General features: G+C 47.6%; 1 protein-coding gene across 1 annotated transcript; it reads left to right on the top strand.

Moving 5' to 3' along the window:
• The first annotated feature begins 9521 nt into the window (after window positions 1–9521).
• Window positions 9522–13297, top strand: LOC116990047 (probable G-protein coupled receptor 139). The gene is made up of 2 exons (XM_033047572.1): window positions 9522–9591; window positions 12405–13297. The coding sequence occupies exons 1-2, from the start codon at window positions 9522–9524 to the stop codon at window positions 13295–13297; spliced, it is 963 nt and encodes a 320-aa protein (XP_032903463.1).
• The last annotated feature ends 1079 nt before the right edge of the window (window positions 13298–14376 follow it).

The raw sequence follows: 14376 nt of genomic DNA, 5'->3' as shown, positions 1-14376 counted from the left end.
TGTGGTCTCACCAAGACCCTGTACAACTGCAGTAAAACCTCTCTGCTCTTATACTCAAATCTTTTTGCTATGAATGCTAACATACCATTTGATTTCTTCACTGCCTGCTGCACCTGCATGCCTACTTTCAATGACTGGTGTACCATGACACCCAGGTCTCGTTGCAACTCCCCTTTTCCTAATCGGCCACCATTCAGATAACAGTCTACTTTCCTGTGTTTGCCACCAAAGTGGATAACATCACATTTATCCACATTATACTGAATCTGCCATGCACTTGCCCACTCACCCAACCTATCCAAGTCACCTTGCAGCCTCCTAGCATCTTCCTCACAGCTAACACTGCCCCCCAGCTTCGTGTCATCCGCAAATTTGGAGATGTTGCATTCAATTCCCTCATCCAGATCATTAATATATATTGTAAATAGCTGGGTTCCCAGCACTGAGCCTTGCGGTACCCCACAAATCACTGCCTGCCATTCTGAAAATGACCCGATTACTCCTACTCTTTGCTTCCTGTCTGCCAGCCAGTTCTCTATCCACATCAATACTGAACCCCCAATACCGTGTGCTTTAAGTTTGCATACTAATCTCTTATGTGGGACTATGTCGAAAGCCGTCTGAAAGTCCAGATATAACACATCCACTGGTTCTCCCTTGTCCACTCAACTAGTTACATCCTCGAAAAGATTCGTCAGACATGATTTACCTTTCATAAATCCTTGCTGTCTTTGTCCAATGAATTCACCACTTTCCAAATGTGCTGCTATCCCATCTTCAATAACTGACTCCAGAGTTTTCCCCACCACCGATGTTGGACTAACTGGTCTGTAATTCCCCGTTTTCTCTCTCCCTCCCTTTTTAAAAAGTGGGGTTACATTAGCTACCCTCCAGTCCTCAGGAACTATTCCAGAATCTAAAGAGTTTTTAAAAATTATCACTAATGCATCCACTATTTCAGCGGCTACTTCCTTAAGTACTCTGGGATGCAACTTATCTGGCCTGGGGATTTATCGGCCTGTAATCCATTCAATTTACCTAACACCACTTCCCGGCTAACCTGGATTTCACTCAGTTCCTCCATCTCATTTAAACCCCGGTCCCTTGCTATTTCCGGCAGATTATTTATGTCTTCCTTAGTGAAGACAGAACCAAAGTAGTTATTCAATTGGCCTGCCATGTCCTTGTTCCCCATGGTCAATTAACCTGTTTCTGACTGCAAGGGACCTACATTCTGACTGCAAGGGACCTACTCATCTTTTCCCCTTCACATATATATAAAAAGTTTTGCAGTCAGTTTTTATGTTCCATGCCAGTTTTCTTTCATAATCTATTTTCCCTTTCCTAATTAAGCCTTTTGTCCTCCTCTCCTGGACTGAATTTCTCCCAGTCCTCTGGTCGGCTGCTTTTTCTGGCTAATTTATAAGTTTTGATACTATCCCTGATTTCCCTTGTTATCCACGGATGCACTACTTTCCCTGATTTATTATTTTGCCAAACTGGGATGAACAATTGTTTTAATTCATGGCATATCCACCGTCAAACCTTTAAGAATCAATTGCCAGTGTATCTTGGCCAATTCACGTCTCATACCCTCAAAGTCACCTTTCTTTAAGTTCAGGACCCTTGTTTCTGAATTAGCAATGACACTCTCCATCCTAATGAAGAACTCAACCATATTATGGTCACTCTTGCCCAAGGGGCCACGCACAACAAGACTGCTAACTAACCCTTCCTCATTACTCAATACCCAGTCTAGAATAGCCTGCTCTCTCGTTGGTTCCTCTACATGTTGGTTTAGAAAACTATCCCGCATACATTCCAAGAAATCCTCTTCCTCAGCACCCCTGCCAATTTGATTCACTCAATCTATATGTAGATTGAAGTCACCCATTATAACTGTTTTACCTTTGTTGCACGCATTTCTAATTTCCTGTTTGATGCCATCCCCAACTCCACTACTACTGTTAGGTGAACTGTACACAACTCCCACTAGCGTGTTCTGCCCCTCAGTGTTTCGCAGCTCTACCCATATCGATTCCACATCCTCCAAGCTAAAGTCCTTTCTTTCTATTGCGTTAATCTCCTCTCTAACCAGCAACGCTACCCCGCCTCCTTTTCCTTTCTGTCTATCCCTCCTGAATATTGAATATCCCTGGATGTTCAGCTCCCAGCCTTGGTCACCCTGGAGCCATGTCTCCGTGATCCCAACTATATCATATTCATTAATAACTATCTGCACATTGAACTCATCCACCTTATTACGAATGCTCCTTGCATTGAGATACAAAGCCTTCAGACTTACCTACTGACTGGGGACAATTTACAATGTCATCGAAATCAATTAACCTTCAAACCTGTATGTGTTTGGAGTGTGAGGGGAATCGGAGCACTCGATCACACGGTCACAGGGAAAACTTACATACTCCGTAATACACCAGCCGCAGTCAATATTGAATCCGGGTCAGTTGCTTCTAGGCAGCAATTTTACCGCTGCCCCGTTGTGCCGGCCCTCGAGTCCGATTGTACGCTGGAGTTAAATAAATCCGTTGACATGGTGTCATCGTCACACTAACATCTCATTTGAGAGAAAAAATATGTATTAAAATCGCCTGAAATCCCAGCGCAGGTCTTTTGGAATCACATGAGATGTAATCCATGCAGCGGTTATGATGACTGAGTAAAGGCTTCGTGTTCTTGGCAAAGTTTATAGGAGATGAGATGGGCAAGTTTTCCAAACAGAGAGTGCTGGGTACCTTGAACACTCTGCCAGGGTGGTGGTGGAAGCACATACACTGGTGCTAATCAATCACCACCTTCGCTTATTCATCTATCGCTTGCTAGACTGTTTGCAGCCTCCACTTCTCTTTCAGCTTTCTCTTCATCCGCGCCCACTACAGGAGGCGTGAAGAGTGATCTCCATCCGGAGCGTCGCCGAATTACCTGAAATTAGAGGTCAATGTTCATACCGCTGGGGTACAAACTGCCAAGCGAAATATGAGGTGCTGCTCCTCCAATTTCCGGTGGTTCTCACTCTGGCCATGGAGGAGGCCAAGGACAGATAGATCGGATTCGGAATAGGAGGGGGAGTTGAAGTGCTGAGTCATCGGGAGATCAGGTTGGTATTGCGAACCAAGCGGAGGTGTTCGGCGAAGCGATCGCCAAGCCTACGCTTGGTCTCACCGATGGAGATCAGCTGACATCTAGAGCAGCGGATGCAATAGATGAGGGAGGAGATGCAGGTGAACCTCTGTCGCACTTGGAAAGACTGCTTGGGTCCTTGAATGAAGTCAAGGGGGGAGGTAAAGCGACAAGTGTAGCATTTCTTGCGGTTGCAAGGGAAAGTGCCCGGGGAGGAGAGGTTCGGTTAGGAAGGAACGAATGGAGCAGAGAGTTACGGAGGGAACGGTCTCTGCGGAAAGCGGACAGGAGAGGAGATGGGAAGATGTGACGAGTGGTGGGGTCACGTTGGAGGCGGCGAAAATGACGGATTATTATTTTTTGTATGTGACGGTGGAGGTGGAGGACTAGGGTGACTCTGCGCTTGTTACGAGTGGGGGGGGGTGGGGGGGGGGGTGGGGAGAGAGCTGTGTTACGGGGTATTGAAGAGACCCTGGTGCGAGCCTCATCCCTGAAGAATGAGGACATCTCCGATGCCCTTGTGTGGAACACCTCATCCTGGGAGCAGATGCGGCGTAGACGGAGGAATTGGGAGTAGGGGTGGAGTCCTTACAGGAAGCAGGGTGGGAAGACGCGTAGTCCAGATAGCCAAGGATTATCATGTCCTTCATGTCGCAGTGTTTCCCGGGATCGTAATGGTTCTACTCGAGTGTCTGCAGTCCTCTAGCCACAAGCCTTTCAGTCATATTTCTTATTTCTGAATGTACGCTGATGTGAAATAAAACTATTAACAATAATTAAATTTGATATTGACATCGATATATTGAGAGAGTCATATTAAAATGACTGAATCTGAATTCCTACCCCTGTTCTTTTCGATTCACGTCAAATCTAACAACATTTCAGCGTAGGATCTTCTTATCGAGTCCACACACAAGAATAGAAATTGTTGAGCGAGAGCAGAACACACTTCGCTACATACAATGGTGAACGTATTACGATTGGAGGGGGTGCAAGAGAACCTCTGCCTCATCTGCAAGCACTGTCGGGGTTGTTGGACGGAATCATTAGATTGTGTAGATTGTGACCCGTTGTTATTGGGTAAAGGCAAAGATGTCACGTGATAGAATATTAAAGGCCAGCTGCTCAAAGTGCAGGATCGGCATGTTCCGGTAAGGATCAGGGATCAGGATGGCAAACTAATGGAATCGTGGTTGACCAAGGAGTTCGTTCACTACGTTTGGAAGAAAAGGAAGCTGATGGCCAGTTTAAGACGGTGGCATCAGACGGGACTTACCAGGAATATAAAGCGAGTAGGTCAGAGATCAAGCCGGCAATTAGAGCTGGCACACACACACACACACGCACACACACGCACACACACACACACACACACCCACACACACACACACACACACACACACACACACACACACACACACACACACACACACACACACACACACACACACACACACACACACGCGCACACACACGCACACACGCGCGCGCACACACGCACACACACGCACACACGCGCGCGCACACACGCACACACACACGCACACACACACACGCGCGCACACACACACACACACACACACACACAAACACACACACACACACACAAACACAAACACACACACACACACACACACACACACACACACACACACACACACACACACACACACACACACACACACACACACACACACACACACACACACACACACACACACACACACACACACACAAACACACGCTTCCGTCATCAAACGGGACTGACTCCCCAGTCTGACGTATGTCGGCCGCCGGTGGAATTCCGTGCGCAGATCTGGTCAAGACACACAACCACATAAAAGCCACTCTGGATAAAGATGTAGTTTTGGTGATTTACCAAGATGTTTGCCCAGGTTAGATTATCCCGTTTATGAGGAGAGGTGGATAAGCAGCGGCGTTTCCTTTAGAGCGGATTATGCTGGGGGAGGCTGTTAGACCTATGTAACATTGGAACGGGGAGGGGTGGAGGGATGAACAGAAGTGGCAGAGGACAGGGATGTATTTTACTGGGGTTAAAGGTTTATAGTGAAGTGTAGGACATTTAAAGTGGATTTGAGTATAATATTTTCAGGCATATAATGCGCAAAATCTGGATGCATTGTCTGAGGTGGTGGTGGATACAGATAGCATGACAACGCTTCAGTGTTCCCATTAGCATTGCAAATGCCACGGATAGAATGACGGTAGCATTTTTCAGCTAGTCGAGCTGCATGACTCCAAGTGATGTCACCCCACAGGGACAGTGACCCAATTTCCATCCTGACCTCCACCTGTCCCTATGAAGTTTGCACATTCTACATGTGAATGCGTGGGTTTTCCCCGGGAGTTTCGCTTCCGTCCGTCCCTCACACCCTAGAGACATACGGATTAATAAATTAACAGGCAAATTGTCCTCAGTGCGCGGTTGAATCTAGAGAGCAGATTGATTGTATTGAGGCAAGAATAAAGTACGATTAGTTTCCAATTACACAGATAGGTGCTTAGCGCCGGGAGGATGTTGAATTGAATTGAATATTTATTACATGTCATTTGAACCTCAGTGAGGCTCAAACGAAACTTAGTTTCCACAAACATCCATCACAGTGAATCTCCTCCTCACTATGATGGAAGGCAAAGTCTTTCTCTCCCCTGCACCATTTTTCTCCCGATGTTGAAGCCCCAGGCGGGCGATGTTAAGTCCCACGGCCATTAAGTCCGCGCCGGGTGATGTACGGCCCCGCTCCAAGTCTAAATTTCACGATATTGGTGGCCCCGGCGGGCGTTAGAATGTCCCGCGGCCATTGATGCCGCGCCGGGCGATGTACGGCCCCGTTCCGGGTCGTTCCAACCCCGCGACACGGGCTGGAGAAGTCGCGTTGCGGGAACTCCGGAAAGCGGTCTCTCACCCGGACCCGCGATCTCCCGATATCCCGACAGTCCACAGGTTTGCAGCTGGAGCTTCCGAACTCCGGGGTTGGGCCGCAGCAGCGATCCATCACCGCTCCCCACGCACCGAGGCCGGCCAGCCCCACAATGGTAAGTCCGCAGCTCCGCAGGCTCCGGGACTGGAGCCCCCAGGTCGTTCCAGCTGGAGGCCGCTACACGGTGGTAGGTCTCAACGACAACGGAGACCCGACAGGAAAAGGGTCGGGTCTCCCGTGCAGGGAAGAGATTTTTAAAAGTTTCCCCCTCCCCCCCCCTCCCCCACATATACACAGTTAAAAACACTATTAAAAACACGAACAACTACATTTAACGAGACAAAAATAAAAAAAGACAGACAGGTTGAAAGGGCCGCTGCAACAGTGTCGCGCCGCCACACCCGATATCCATCATGGTCTGGTTTGGCTCAGCCACCAAGCACGACACCCGGAGGCTGCCGCGAATCGTCCGATCAGCTGATAAGATTTCTGGCTGCAACCTTCCCCCCATTGACAAAATGTACACTGCAAGGGCCAGGAAGCGAACGGGTAAAATAATCTCTGACCTCTCTCAAGCTGGCCACAAACTGTTTGAATCAATTCCCTCTGGACGGCAACTCCGGACTGTCAAAGCTGCCACAGTCAGACATAAAAACAGCTTTTTCCCCCACGAGTAGTTGCTCTACTCCATCAGCCTCCTTTTGCTCAGGTATTTTATGTGTAATCGATAATGTTTGATTATTAATGTTTAATGTTTTATGTGTCATTCCTAGCTGTCACGGTGTGTCATTTTGTCACTTGTGGGCGGAGCACCAAGGCAAATTCCTTGTATGTGAATACTTGGCCAATAAACGTATTCATTCTATCATTCACTTTTTAAGAAAGATGGGAGAGAGAAATCGGGGAATTATAGACTACTTAACCGTGCATGGGCAGTGGGAAGTTGTTGGAGACGATTATTACAGATGTTATAGCAACACATGTGGAAAGCAATGACGGGATCGGAAAGTCAGCATGGATTTATGAAGAGGAAACCATGCTTGACTAATCTTTTGGAATTTCTTTGGCGGTGTAACAAGTAGAATGGATAAGGGAAAGCCAGTGGATGTGGTGTATCTGGATTTTCAAAAAGCCTTTGACAAGGTCCCACACAAGAGATTAGTGTGCAAACTTAGAGCACATGTTATTGGGGGTAGGATATTGACATGGATAGAGAGCTAGTTGGCAAACAGGAAGCAAAGTGTAGGAATTAACGGCCCCCTTTCAGAATTGCAGGTAGTGACTAGCGGGGTGCCGCAATGCTCTGTGCGGGGACCCCAGTTGTTTACAATATATATTAAAGATTTAGACGCGGGAATTAAATGTAACATTTCTAACTTTGCGGATGATATAAAGTTAGGTGGCAGTGTGAGGTGCGAGGAGGATGCTATGAGGCTGCAGGGTTACTTGGATAGGTTGGGTGAGTGGGCAAAGTATAGCAGATGCAATATAATGTGCATAAATGTGAGTTTATCCACTTTGGTGGCAAGAACAGGAAGGCAGATTATTATCTGAATTATATCACATTGGTAGAAGGGGGTGCAACGAGACCTGGGGGTCCTTGTACACCAGTCGCCGAAAGTAAGCATGCAAGTACAGCAGGCAGTGGAGAAAGCCAATGACATGTTGGCATTCGTTGCGAAAAGATTTGAGTTTAGGAGCAAGGAGGTCCTGCAGCAGTTGTACAGGGCCCTGGTGAGACCACACCTGGAGTATTGTGTGCAATTTTGGGCTCCTTATTTGAAGAAGTGCATTATTGTTATTGAGGGGGTGCAGTGTAGGTTTACCAGGTTAATTCTCGGGATGGCGCGACTGACGTATGATGAAAGAATGGGTCGACTGGGCTTGTTTTCGATTTAATTCAGTAGAAGGAGAGGGGGCTCATAGAATCATATAAAATTCTTAGAAGATTGGACAGGGTAGATGTAGGAAAAATGTCCCCGATGTTGGGGGAGTCAGAACCAAGGGTCACAGTTTAAGAATAAGGGGTAGGCAATTTAGGGCTGAGATGAGGAAAACCTTATCACCCAGAGATTTTTGAGTCTGTGGAATTATCTGCCACAGAAGGCAGTGGAGGCCAATTCATTGGAAGTTTTCAAGAGAGAGTTAGATTTAGCTCTTTGGGCATCAAATGATATTGGGGGAAAGCCGGAACGGGATACTGATTTTAGATGTTTAAGAAGGAACTGCAGATGCTGGAAAATCGAAGGTAGACCAAAACGCTGGAGAACCTCAGCGGGTGCGGCTGCATCTATGGAGCGAAGGAAATAGGCAACGTTTCGAGCCGAAAGCCTTCTTCAGACTGAAGAAACGTTGCCTATTTCCTTCGGTCCATAGATGCTGCCGCATCCGCTGAGTTTCTCCAGCATTTTTGTCTACCTACTGATTTTAGATGATCAGCCATGATGATATCGAATGGCGGTGCAAGCTCGAAGGGCCTAATGGCCTACTTTGCACCTATGTTCTATGTTTCTACGTTTCTATGTTTCCAAAGGGACCATCGAATTAAGCTGTCTCACGCTCTTAGCATCATGTATAGACCACCATGTGCTGAGAACGTGTCGGGCAGCATTTGTGGATGGAACGGGTATGAGTCGCTTCAGGTCGAACCTTTCTTCAGATTATAGTGGAATTGGGAAGGGCAGAATGCTGGAGAAGCGGACCGGGGTGCGAGCGGAGGGACAACGCTTGACATGTGGTAGGTGGATAAAGGTGAGGGGAGGCTTTGAGTGTGACATGTGTACACAAAGGCTACAGTTGAAAGGAGATACAGGTAGTGGAACAAACGAGCTCAAAACGAGACAAAATGGACAAGGAGAACAACAGGAGTCCAATAAGGAGTGGATCGGAGTGGTGGAGGAGTAAGTCCAGAAGGAGGAATATATGTGCAAGGGGATGGGGAGGAGGAAAGGATGGAGAGAGGGAGAAATGGGTGCGCACCAGGGTAGGGGGCACAGGCAAGCGAGGGGGAAGATGGGGTGGGGGATGAGGGGGCGGTCACTAAAGTTGGCGAAATCACGTTCATCCCCTTGGGTTGTTAGCTGCCCAGGATCATAGCTCGGATTTCCGCGCCTTCAAAATGTTCCAGGAAAAGCCCAGCACATTGATCCTTGGTTCAATGGACGGGAGAGAAAGAGCCCCCCCCCCCCCCCCCCCCCCCCTCCTCCCGCCTACATGATGTCTTTCCACCCCAAGCAATCCTCCCCCGACAGATGATTAGAATTAGTTAATTTATCAGGGGGTGAGAAGTTGTTTGTTCAAGAGCTTGTGATTAATGTCATTCAACGGTTACTCCTTACATCCACTGGAGGATTGAGGCGGATATAAATGGGTATCTCAGCCGCGCTCTTTGCTCCATCGTGTCCCCGGGTTCGCTGTCCACACGGTGACTCTTCCACAATGGGGCGTGCTCTGATTCTGTACGTGAAGGAGGTTTCTTATCCAATTCTGGCGGCGTTTGGCTTCCCTGGTAAGTCCGGTCACGTTGATCAACGCGTTGCTGCTCAGTCCCAATGTTACCGATCATCTACATTTCAGCCGCTGTAACCCCAGTGTTTCTGCCACTCTCTGCTGCCGTTCGCTGCTCTTTCTCACATGAAACCGCAGACGTTCCCGTCCCAGCGGCCAAGGGAATAGTTTCATTATACAAAATGCGATAATACCTCAGCGGCTCAGGCAGTTTCTACCCCTCTCTCTCCTTTTCTCCCTATGCCTCTATTTTATATTTTCTCTCCCTCGCCCGGTCTCGGTCTATCACCCTCTGTGACTCTGGTTCTCTATTTATCTTTCTCCTTCTGCCCCTTTGCAGTATTCGCCATGTTTCACCCCCCCCCCTCTCTCTCTTCGCTCTCTCTTTTCTCTCTCTTCTCTCTCTCTTTTCTCCCTCCTCTCTCTCTCTCTCTCTCTCTCTCTCTCTCTCTCTCTTCTCTCTCTCTCCTCTCCTCTCTCTCTCTCCTCCTCTCTCTCTCTCTCGCTCTCTCTCTCTCATCTCTCTCTCTCTCCCCTTCCCTCTCTCATCTTCTCTCTCTCTCCTTCCCCTCTCTCTGCTTCTCAGCTCTTTCCTCTGCTCTCTCATATCTCTCTACGCTCGGTCTCTCTCTCTCATCTCTCCTCTCTCTCTCTCTCTCTCTCTCTCTCTCTCTCTCTCTCTCTCTCTATCTCTCTCTCTCCCCTCTCCCTCTCTGTCTCCCTCTCTCTCTCTCTCTCTCTCTCTCTCTCTCTCTCTCTCTCTCTCTCTCTTCCTCATTGTGAGGGAGAATAAGGAGGGAAGAGACAAAGACTTTAAGACTTTTGCCTCCATCACAGTGAGGAGGTGCCTGGTGAACTCACTGTGGTGGATGTTAATTTGTGTTTATTGTGTGTTTTTTTGTCATGTTTTACTATATGTAGGACTGCAAGGCAACGAAATTTCGTTCAGACCGCAAGGTCTGAATGACAATAAAGGCTACTTTGACTTTGTGTGTTTCTCCGTCTCTTTTTGTCTTCCTCTTTTCTATCCCTGCTTCTCCCAGCCTCCCTCTATTTCTGTTTCTACCCACCCCCCCGTCTCTTTTTCTCACCATCTCTCTAATTATCTCTTTCTGCTCTCAGCCTCATCCTAACTTTCTGTCTGCATTTCTCGCATTTACGCTCTTCCTCGCCCTATGTGCAAAGATTCGCCATTTGTTTCCATTCAGCGAGTTATTCTGTCACTCGGCACCTCCCCATTATCTCGACCATTGTAAGGAGTCCTCTCCACAATGCACACATCAGTGTTCCCACCAACACTCTTTCTTCTCTGCCAGTTAAACAACGCTCGAGGTCCGTCGAATAAATATCTTCCTGAAATATTAAATCCCGCCTCTCTGTCTCCACAGATGCTGCCGAGCCAACTACATATTTTCACCAATAAATGTGTAGAATTCCGGTTTTCTAACACCCATACTCCATTTTATTGTTCATTTTGAATCGCCATGTAACCGGTAACCAATTACTAAGCGTAATAAGAATTGTAGTTTGGTTTCGAGATACAGCATCGACGCAGGGAGGCCACACTGATCATCAATCACCCATTCACACTATTTGGATGTCATCTCACTTTCTCTGAATGGCTTGGTAAATATAAAAAAATGTCCTTAGTGTGTGTTGGATAGTGTTAATATGCGGGGATCGCTGGTCGGCGCGGTCCCGGTGGGCCGAATGCCCTGTTTCCGCGCTGTATCTCTCAACTAAACGAAACAAATACAATCAAGTGACACGCAAGTACAATAGGGGGGTTGCACGTAAGGGCACTGGGCTATAGGGCTTGACCTACGGAGCCGCTCAATCCATCTGGAGGACATCCGTTACTTCCGGTATATGTTATTAATGCAAGAAACGCGTACTTTCCTACCTGTTAAAAAACGCCAAAATATTGAATTTTTACGCTGAAAAAATTTGTGGAATTCGGAGTAAGTGTGAGAGACATGTAACCAACTTTAGAATTCCAAAAGTGAAGCGACATGAAGGTAAAGAGAAGCGATAGCTGAAGGGACAACAGCAGCTAAAGTGCTTGGTAAACATTGGCCGTGCAGATAACGGAATTGGGAAATATTGGGAATTATCGCGTTTGTTCACTGCGTTTCATCAACAGTAAGGCATTATTTGTGTTTTTTCTTGATTCCTTTGGTATCTAAAAAGTCTCAGAAGTGATCAATCTGGCTGCAATTTTTTCTTCAGATGCGTTTTAATTTTGTATGTAAAAACCCACTTGAGAACCATGGGCGATTACGGCCAGATTTATCACTTCTGAAACTTTTTAAATGTCAAAGCAATCAAGAAAAAACACAAATAATGCCTTAGTTGATGCAAACGGCCAATGTTCGCCAAGCACTCTGGCTGTTGTTGTCCCTTCTGCTCTCGCTTCTATCTACCGTCATTTCTCCTCACTTTTGGAATTCTGAAGCAGGATAAATGTCTCACTCGCTTATCCCGATTTCCATAATTATTTGCAGCGCGGTTTTAACGGGCCCGCTCCGCTGGAAACAATGGTAAGTGCCTACCTGCAGTTCATCGCGTGTAATCCATTTGGAGTAGCGTAGCAACAGTACGGGTCATGGGTCGTGACCCGACTGCCGTGAAACCTCCCTATAGGTAGAGCGACGTGTGATGCTGTTTTTGCATTCCTTTGACTAATGAACGAATTGGTCGCCTCAGCGATTCATCTGAATTGACAGCATCGCACTGAGCGCAGAAACTTTGCGTTCTATTATATTGGTTGCTCTGTTTAAATAATTATATCGAAGTGTTATGTGTTTCCTCCAGCGAACATACTGACGGCTGCGATCCTGTACCGGGGCAAGTGTGGTCTCACCAAAGGAATCACGCGTTACATGGTGGCGATGGCAATGTCCGGTCTGCTGGTCATCATCTTCCACGTGTTGCTGCAAGGAATCTATGGTTATTACAACCCGAACTCTTTCCTCTCCCTCAGCGCAGTGTGTCCTTCCGACGTTTACCTGCGGATAGTTACACTGGACTACTCCGTCTGGTTAACCGTGTCTTTCACCTTTGACCGTTTTGTCAGCATCTGCTGCCCGAAGCTGAGACTCACATATTGCACGGATAGGACGGCCGTCACTGTCATTGTGTCCATGTGTGCGCTGAGCTGTATAAAGTACATTCCCTTTCAGTTCATGTACGAGCCGCGCTTCACCAAGGACAATGTGAACTGGGGGTGTTGGCCCAGACCCGCCTATCTCACCTCCATCTGGTGGATCATGTTCTCCTGGATGTGTAGCATCTCTCTCTCATTCCTCCCTTTCCTTCTAATCCTATTCTTCAACGGGCTGACTGTCAGGAACATGGTGGCGGCCAGTAGGGTCCGCCGGCGGCTGAAAGGCAATGACACTGAGGCGGAGAATCGGCGTAAATCCATGGTTTTACTCTTCACTGTGTCCGGCGTCTATATACTGCTGTGGACAACGGAAACTGTCACCTTCGTCTGCACTCGAGTCACGGTTAGTCCCGCCGATGGAAATCATACGAGTCCCTCATATATCGCCAATGAGGTGGGTGTCCTACTTATCTATGTCAACTCCTGCGCCAACACGTGTATCTACGGAATGACACAGAAAAAATTCAGACAGGAGGTGAAGAACGCGATTAGCCATGTGACCCGGTGTTTGAGTCATCTCTTGAAACTGGTGCGGATGTAACACTAGAGCTGGCGACTGTAAGGTCACGGTGGTCCCTATTCCTTCACACAACTTCAGCTCCTCATTTCAACAGAAAATTACTCAATGAACACGAGTCATCACAGAATCAGAGCCCTTTATACCGTGACTGTCACCTGCTGACTCTTGTTTTATCCTGCGCCGATAACTCGTCTCAATTCCGTTGATATAATTGTCTAATATATTTCATATATATACATTTCATATATTTCATATATGAGTCAGTAGAGAAATGCCCCGTACTTCATTACCCCCGCTAATCTGCCGATTCCGCAACAGGTCGTCTGCGGAGCGGATGTGTCTGAGTACCACGCGCTCTGGAATATCCCTCACCCCTCCTCAAAGTATACCTGCATTGAAGACATTCTTATTCCTTAGCAGTGTGCCGATGTAAATGTGTGATCGACTTCAGATAGCGAGGCGGTGTACACACTCGAGTACAGATCGCGAGGCGGTGTACACACTCGAGTACAGATCGCGAGGAGGTGTACATACTCGAGTACAGATAGCGAGGCGGTGTACACACTCGAGTACAGATCGCGAGGCGGTGTACATACTCTAGTACAGATAGCGAGGCGGTGTACACACTCGAGTACAGATAGCAAGGCGGTGTACACACTCGAGTACAGATAGCGAGGCGTTGTACACACTCGAGTACAGATAGCGAGGCGGTGTTCACACTCGAGTACAGATAGCGAGGCGGTGTACACACTCCAGTACAGATAGCGAGGCAGTGTACACACTCCAGTACAGATAGCGAGGCGGTGTACAGACCAGGCACACATCCAGTCTGCATTGACGGCGTCGTTGTGGAGGCAGATGAAAGCTTCACGTCCTGAGGAGTAAACCTCGCCAACTATTTGTCCTGGACTAACCATATCCAAGTAATGACCAAGAAAGCACACCAACAACTCTCGCCGACATCTATAGATACACGTCAGACAGCGTGTTCACAGGAAGCATCAACGCATTGATGAAACAGCTCCATCTATGACAGCAAGACATTGCAGAGTGCTGTGGACGTTGGCCAAGACCATCCCGCAAAACACTCTACTTTCCAT

Source organism: Amblyraja radiata, chromosome 30 (genome assembly GCF_010909765.2).
Source record: "Amblyraja radiata isolate CabotCenter1 chromosome 30, sAmbRad1.1.pri, whole genome shotgun sequence".
NCBI lineage: Eukaryota > Metazoa > Chordata > Chondrichthyes > Rajiformes > Rajidae > Amblyraja > Amblyraja radiata.
The sequence above is the reverse complement of the archived record's forward strand: the minus strand, read 5'-3'. Positions and strand labels throughout refer to the sequence as shown.

Coding starts and splice junctions, on each gene's coding strand:
- LOC116990047 (XM_033047572.1), top strand. CDS start 9,522: ATGGGGCGTGCTCTGATTCTGTACGTGAAGGAGGTTTCTTATCCAATT. Junction 9,592..12,404: donor GGCGGCGTTTGGCTTCCCTG/GTAAGTCCGGTC, acceptor TGTTTCCTCCAG/CGAACATACTGACGGCTGCG.